The 7977-nt window shown below is 45.0% G+C and overlaps 2 protein-coding genes across 5 annotated transcripts in view; one reads left to right on the forward strand and one right to left on the reverse strand.

The window, feature by feature from the left end:
* PRSS54 (serine protease 54) overlaps window positions 1-4144 on the forward strand; it is a 17674-nt gene extending 13530 nt beyond the window's left edge. For all 4 annotated transcript variants that reach the window (XM_081870587.1, XM_081870590.1, XM_081870588.1 and 1 more), the window contains one exon: window positions 3924-4144. The gene's annotated coding sequence lies outside the window, so the exon portion shown is untranslated. The remainder of the gene's footprint in view (window positions 1-3923) is intronic.
* Window positions 1-7272, reverse strand: part of CFAP263 (cilia and flagella associated protein 263) — an 11301-nt gene extending 4029 nt beyond the window's left edge. The window contains exons 1-6 of the mRNA XM_081870591.1: window positions 6606-7272; window positions 4816-4939; window positions 3855-4016; window positions 2355-2510; window positions 1056-1136; window positions 290-445 (exon numbers count right to left, since the gene is read on the reverse strand). Of these exons, the coding sequence (XP_081726717.1) occupies window positions 290-445; window positions 1056-1136; window positions 2355-2510; window positions 3855-4016; window positions 4816-4939; window positions 6606-6757 (831 nt within the window). The 5' untranslated portion in view covers window positions 6758-7272. The remainder of the gene's footprint in view (window positions 1-289; window positions 446-1055; window positions 1137-2354; window positions 2511-3854; window positions 4017-4815; window positions 4940-6605) is intronic.
* Between the last annotated feature and the right edge of the window lie 705 nt (window positions 7273-7977).

Consider the following 7977-nt stretch of genomic DNA (forward strand, 5'->3'; position numbering starts at 1 on the left):
GGTGTAGAAAATGAGGCAGAGGTTAGGCCCTAGGTTCCCCTGCCACTGTTTCTGACTGTTTCTGGAACTCTGCTCTGCAACAGAAGAGATGGAGGAAAAGCTGTGTTTACTCCTTAGCAGAATAATTGCTGGTTACAGAGCAGAGCTTTGGTCTACAGCAGCACTGTCCCCCTCAGTAGGGAAGTGCAGGTAGTTGGATCCCAGGTCTCTTCCAGCAGTCATCTTAAGCCATGTATGGGGAACCAAAGAGCAGGAGAGAGAGAGAGTACTGTGGGACTGCTCTACTTACTCTGTAGAAATTGAGGACCTGGATAGCGTTGCCCACAGTCAGCTTGAGTTGCAGCAGCTCCTGGTTCCGCTCATCAATCTTCTCCAGGAACTGAGCATTCTCGATTTTCAGCTGCTGGAAATCAACCTCGTGTAGTGCCTCCCCGAGTTCCTCCTTCTGTAGACCAACCAAGAACAGTGTGGGTCACTGACCAGGGAGCTCAAGTACATAGCAGGTTTCCCTGTGTACAGTTCTAGTTGCCTCACCTCAAAAAGGATATTGTAGAGTTGGAAAAGGTTCAGAAAACAGCAACCAAGATGATCAAGGGGATGGAGTGACTCCCCCATGAAAGGTTGCAGTGTTTGGGACCTTTTAGTTTAGGGAAAAGGCATTTAAGAGGTGAAATGATAAAAGTTTATAAAGTTATGCATGACATAGAGAAAGCAGGTAAAAGTTTTGTTCCCTCTCTCATAATACTAGAACATCCAATGAAGCTGAAAGTTGGAAGATTCAGGACATTTAAAAGAAAGCATTTCTTCACATAGTGCACAGTTAATCTGTGGAACTTGCTCCCAAAGGAGGCAGTGATAGTCAAATTTGGATGGTTTTAAAAGAGGACATGTTCCAAATGTTGGGTGCTCTTTCTGAATTGATGATTCTGGTGTTCTACTTATGGAGATACTCCTGATCAATGAGCAACAGCATGGAATGCATGGGACACCAAGCAATGGTACACTGAGGCGAGACTGGCCTGTTGAGATGCACCTTCACAAAGCAGTTTACGCACCTGCTTGAGCTGCATTTGCATCTTCTTCTTCTGGACTTTCAGGGAATCATTTTTCAAACGAATTTTCTCTTTCAGTACATCCTGAAAAAGAAAGTCACCTAATTTCTTTCTCAGGCTTGGTGCTAAAGTTTCCCTGCATTTACATGTACTTTATGCGTGGCTGGGAGATGAGCACTTACCCTGCAGGGTGTAACCAATCACTCCTGGTGGCAAAGCTCTCCAGAGGAAACTCCCAGGTAATAATAGGGATGCCTTGGATCTCACATGTATCCAAAAGGAATTGCCTCTCAGCTCTAACATGTGTGAAGACTTTTGAGTTGCACAGAACTCTTTTTTAGGCCAAAGAGTTAGGTGCATCTCAGAAGTATTTTGAGCAATTATACAATTGTGTATAATTGTGTATAAACAGCTCTCAACCCTGATGCAGTTAAACTAGAAGGAATGGCAGCTGCTCATTATTATTATTGCTATTGCCTTGCACAGACAATGGCCATTCTCTGAAAGATTGAATTGAGGAAAAGTTGATGAAGATAAGAACTGGGACTTCATAGATACAGTTGCCATCTTTTTCATTGGCCCCACCAGGCTGAAATGTAATGTGGTACCTCTGGATGCGAACAGGATTTGTTCCGGAGCCCTGTTCGCATCCTGAAGCGAACGCAACCCACGTCCCCATGTCTGCGCGTGCCGCGATTCGCCACTTCTGTGCATGCGCGTGACATTTTGAGCGTCTGCGCATGCATGAGCAGTGAAACCCGGAAGTAACGCGCTCCGTTACTTCTGGGTTGCCACAGAGCACAACCCAAAAATGCTTAACCTGAAGCTACTTCAACCCAAGGTATGACTGTATAACATGTAGAAATGTGGTGAAGCTGGCAAGGAGATAGGAGGATGAGCTTTACCTGTTTTACTTCTGCATGTTAAGGATACAGGTACAAGGTTAGGTATGGTTCTTTAATAATAAATATCCATCCTATTTACTGATTCAGCTTTATAATGTCAAGATATGTATTCTATGGAATAAGAATGCTCTGAAATGGACACATTTCTCAGGAAGTCCTCATCTGAATGGCAAAGATTGCTTAAGGCGTCTGAATGTATGCCACTGTTTGGTGGGATCCACCATGATGTCTACAGGCTACTGCACTCAGTTGCTGGTATCTAACAAAACAAGAACACATGCAGGAGGATTAGAGACATGACGGTTCCACTAACAGGCTGTTTTACCAAGGTTATCAACTGGCTAACAGAGCAAAATGAGAGCAGCTAGTGGGACTGCCCAATGTTCTCTTCACTTACCCTGTAGCGTATCCTATCTTCCATGTATCTCAGAACTTTTTCAGAGGCGATGACACTCCCTTTCTTCTTGGTGATGGTTTTGACTATATCTTTGTCAAAGTCCTGCACAGCTTTCTTAATGTCAACTAGGCGGATGTCTGCTTCCTCCAGGACAGCCTGCCAAATTCAGATTGCACTGTCAGTAAAGGAAGGCTGCGTGTCATTGATTTGTTCTCATGGAGAACCACGCTGACCAGCTGCTGCCCTGGGACAAAGCATTTTGTTCTGTAAACTCTTGAGTTAAAAAGGTGGAGACCAGCAGCAAGAAGTAGGTGGCAAACATGAATTGCTTGGCTGTGGTACTCCAGCTGAACTCCTTGCCCAAGACCATTAATTGTTATGACTGTTAATGAGCAATGCCTAACTGATGGTAAGATGTCCAGCAATTCTTTATTTACTACATTTATATGCTGCCTTTCTGCCAAGGCACCCAAGGTTCTTTTAGTATTTTAAAATTGCAATCCAACACATGATATAAAATGTAAAGTTGCCTATGAGTGGTTGAGTCCAATGGCAGCAGGCGCTGATGTTTCCTGCCTTCCCACAGGGCAGATGGTGCAGGCCCAAATAATGTTTTTGTTTATCTCCCTTGCTCAGTTCCCACCTTGAAAGTCACACTCCATTGGAAAAGCTTTCCAAACCTGACCATGTTATTGCAACTGATAATCTTGGAACTAACCCTAACTGGGCTCCCCAAACTTCATGCATAAGGCCTGTGTGAGCAAATGGCACTGCCAAGCACTTCAGCTGTATTTCTCATGCCACGGCTCCTGCTGTGTTTATAATACTGAAATACTGAATGAGGAAAAGAGTGATTTCATTGGCAAATTAAGCAGCCACCCACTCTGGCCAGCTATGCACTCCAGGTTTAAGTATCCAGAAAAGAGACATTTAACCCAAGTTTTAGCTCTTCAGCATCTATTTTAACATACACAAAAGAGGAATATTCTGACATTCTGCAAGAGGCAGCCTGGCATGTATCTTCCCAATCAACAGCAAAACTGACAGTCTTTTAAAAGGCAGTTTCTCCCCTTAACTATGGCTTTTATAAGCCCACAGCTCCTTGGAGTGTCCATAAATTGGTGTTTTTAAGCCTTTCCCAAAGTACAACTGCACAGAAACATATAACAAGATCAGCGCTAAAGCCCAGAAAATTCAGGGGATCTTGAAGCCCAGTGTTTTAATGTTATCAAGTGCCATCATTTCCTGCCTCCCGCTTCTCAAGAAGACCAGTTGTCTACAGCCTTGACTAAATGAACTGCCTTTGGATTATAAGTTTGATTGGTAGAAAAGTGCCTCTTCATCTGAATCACCAGATACTACTGAGTGGGCCAAAAATGGCATACCACTGCTCACTTACTAAATTTGACCTGGCATGAACAGGTGCCTCAATGAGGAGAGAACACACACTTCAGTACAGCGATACAACACATGCCTCTTCCTATCCCAGAGCAACTATACCAGGTAGTTCTGCAACAGCCTTTCTGAGTTCTCCTTTAACCTCTGAACGTCTTCCTTTGTCTCCTCCAGCTCCCGTTGTGCTATGTCACATTTCTGTTCCACCGTCAGACCCACCAGCCGATCTGCTGTTAACCGGGATTTAGATTTGCGCCTGCCTCGTGCCTGGAAACCAAATGATTGCAAGATAGAAGCACACAGCTCTACATAAGAAGCCACAAAAGGTGCAACTGAACTCAAGAATTTGCCATCACTGTATTTGTTTCTTCTTTTCCCCCTTTATGAATATTAATGTGACATGCTTTGTTAGGTGTCTTAGATGAAATTTGTGGTGAATTGGATACAAGATGGATTGGCAGCCTGATATTAATAATAATAATATATGGTTAATATTATATTTGTTGCTTATTACAAAAAATGTCTCAAAGCAACTTACAATTATAAAAGCATACATGATACATAATTCAAAATAAATAAAAAAGATAAAAGAATATTAATTGACTAAAATTACTCATCCTGTAATAATATAAAAAGGGCAAATCATACCCTAACCTACTAAAAGATGAACATCAATTAAGCACAAAATGTGGTCTAAATATAGGTAGTGATGGAACTTGGTACATCTCTCTGGGGAGAGCATTCCACACTTGCAAGCCGCCTCTGAGAAGGCCCAATCTCGTGCTGGCACCCTCTGCCCCTCCCTTTGAGGAGAGCTTCAGATGACAAGTGCAGGGTCTGAGTAGGTCCAGGCAGGAAGAAGCAGTTCCTAAGGTACTGGGGTCCTGAGCCACCTAAGGCTTTATAGGACAAAAACAGCACTTTAAATTCAGGGTCTGCTTCTCATCTGCACTCTGGCCAGTTAAGCTTCAGCAAAGGACAAGGGAACAGACTCTTTGCACCATCAAAACCACAAATACTGTCACAACAGCTATTCCAGTATCTGTAAAATAATCCAGTAACTTACAAGTTGTGCTTGTCCCATGTCCATCAAAGAGCCAAACTTTTCCAGCACCAAGTCCCTTGGCTCAAGCCGATTGAAAGTCTTCTCAAACATTGTTGTCTCAAGTTTGAGCATGGCATTGTCATGACTGAAGGTAGATGAAAGATTAGGTGAGCAAACCCAGTGGTTCACGTGAGCAATGCATGTCGCAAACCAAAAGGGATGACAGCAGCATCCATTAAGGCAAAGTCTGAGGAAGACAAAATCCTCAAGCTGCAATCTATGGTAACCTACTCCTTAGAGAGGGGACACATAACTTTTGCACCACTCTGAGGGTTGCATTTAAGGTAAAGCAGCAATAAATTCTGGAACAATAACTACCTGAGAAAAGTTTTAAAGCTTACACTTTAAAACAGGGGTCAGCAAACTTTTTCAGCAGGGGGCCGGTCCACTGTCCCTCAGACCTTGTGGGGGGCCGGACTATATTTTTTTGGGGGGGGGAGAAAAAAGAACGAATTCCTATGCCCCACAAATACCCCCAAGATGCATTTTAAATAAATGGACACATTCTACTCATGTAAAAACACACTGATTCCCGGACCGACTGTGAGCTGGATTTAGAAGGCGATTGGGCCAAATCTGCCCCCTAGGCCTTGGTTTGCCTACCCATGCTTTAAAATGTCCCACATAAACTCTAAAAATATATATATATTTACCAATATCAACAAAATTCCTCTTCTTGGAACTGCCATTTCACCCATTCCCTGAGAAAATTATTTCCATCTTCTGTGGGACAATCTTTATTGAAGATTACTTGGTTTAATCTTCTGTCTAAGCCACTGTTTCTCAGTTGTGATCCTAGGGTCCAGTACTGGGTTTTAATATTTTTTTTGTACTAGTCCCACTCAGGCAATGGAAATGCCCTTCACTTCTCCTTCTGGCCTACCTATTTATTAAGGTGTTACATTCAACACCTTAACTAATGAAATTAAGTTTAAAATATATCCTGGGGTATAATATTATTGCTTGAGATTCTCAACATCTTAGTACATTTGAGAAAAGTGTGTGTGTACCATTTAAGTTTACCACAGGTAGCAGTCATACAGGGTGACTGCCACAAGTCTGCACACAGCATCATTGTTTCCTGTAACTTTTCCATTTACAGCACACATCCTGAACTTTTTCTTGAGCTTGTTTTCTGAATTTAGTATAGTTTGGTGACATGTTTCCTTACAGGTCGGGGAACAACATTGTAGGGTTAGAGAGGGTAAAGCACACCTATTCATAGCATTGGGGGGAGGGAGTTAATAAAACGGAAAGCCCCATATCTTGGGTTACATCCACACCATACATTTAAAGCACATTTAAAGTGCATTTCTTCACTCAAAGAATCCTGGGAACTTTGGCTTGTTAAGTGTGCTGGTAATGACAGCTCTGTGATGTGCAAACTACAAAATTCCCAGGAGACTTAGTGGCAAGCCATGACTGTCCAGGTGGCATATGTGTGCTATAAATGTATGGTACGGATGTAACCTTGGCTATTATTTGGATTTAGTTAGTGAAACCCATCCTTAGTAAGGCTGATGGCCAGAATGCGATTTACAGCCAAACCTGTCCCCTAGCTATGCTCCTCCGCTTTCTGCCATAGAAGTGAACGGGAGACCCGCCCCGCCCCAGGGTAGGTCGTTCCCTTTGCCCACAGGGATGGCTGCCAACCAGTCGGGGGGAAGGAAAGGGGGTGTCTTTGAGGGGCCCCAAGTGGGTTTGCGTTGGAGGAAGAGCCGGAGCCGCCGCGCCGGTTCTTTTCGCCGCACCTGGCTTCCTCCACCAAGCCGTGCAGCTGGGAAATGGAGAACTGGGCGAGGTCCTGGTGCAGCTCCTCGCTCAGCTCCCGCGACTCGCCCGTGTGGACGCTGTCGCGCTCCGACTCCTCGTCCGCCATGGCCGTGGGCTGCGAGATCGCCATAGCAACGCAGCACAGGCCCTGCAGGCCGCCCGACCGCGCCTCCTTCTCTTCCAGGCCCGGCCTTCCAGGAGGGGCCTCGTCATCGCGGGCGGCCAGCCGCTGCGCCTCGCGACCGAGACGAGGAGGCTGCTGGGTGGCGGCTGCTCCGCTCCAAGCGGGGAATAATCCTCGGCAAGCGGGGCTTCACCTAATCCCCGGACTATGGCACGGCCGGCGGGAGAGTTTGATGCTGACTCGCGGGCAGCTTGCTCCCTCGCTCCGGCGGCGGCTTCATGCCTAACCCGGGGGCGAGAGAACAGTGGCTGCTTCCTGCGCGCCCGGCCAGAAGCAGCAGCTCCTGGCAGGCAGCTGCGGCCGGACTCGATTTCCGGGCGTGCGAAGCCGGCCTTTGCGGTGCTGAAGGTGTTGTCCAGCTATGCTTATTCTGTTTATGCCTCGCTTCCCAAACCGAAAAGCCCTGCAGTAAGCATAGATCCGGAGTGTCGTCGCTCTCGCACCGGCAGCCTAGCAATAAAAGTCTCTGACCTACATTGCAAGACGGTCGGGAAAGGATTCCGACTCCCCCGCCCCGCCTGCTCTGGGAATCATGCCAGTGGCAACACTGGAAGGATAGTGACAAGCACACGTGTTTATTAAAAACACACACATATTAGCATCTTCTTTATACTGCCTTTCATCAAAATATGTTCCAAGGCAATTTACAACGCCGGAACAGGGGAAAAAGCTAAAAAAAGAAATACAGTACACACAGTACACCTTCCCAAGCTACTGCTCCTCCAGATGTTTTGGACCGCAATTTCCATCACGGCCGGACGCTAGCCTAGGATTGATGAGAGTAGTTCAAAACATCTGGAAGGGCACCTGGTCGAGCGAGCCATAAGACCTACTTCAGCATCAATATCAGCATTATGAATATAATAATAATTCAATTTATATCTCATCGTTCGTCCCCAAGCAGCACAGGCCAGCAAAGATAACCAGGACTTTGGCTGATTAAACATTATTTGGCCTTTGAAATGCGTTGTGGGGGCGTTGTTATTAGTTTGCTTTTATTTTATTATGTATTTTGTGTTCTCATTTTGTATTTTTATGTTGTGAACCGCCCTGTGATCTTCGGATGAAAGGCGGCATACAAATTTCATAATAAGAAAATAAGAAAAGAGATATTAAAATTTAAAAACAAAATCATTCTAAAAGCAATTACGGTTAAAAGCATACTA

This window comes from Podarcis erhardii, assembly GCF_964252035.2.
Source record: "Podarcis erhardii genome assembly, chromosome: 7".
In the NCBI taxonomy this organism is placed as follows: Eukaryota; Metazoa; Chordata; class Lepidosauria; order Squamata; family Lacertidae; genus Podarcis; species Podarcis erhardii.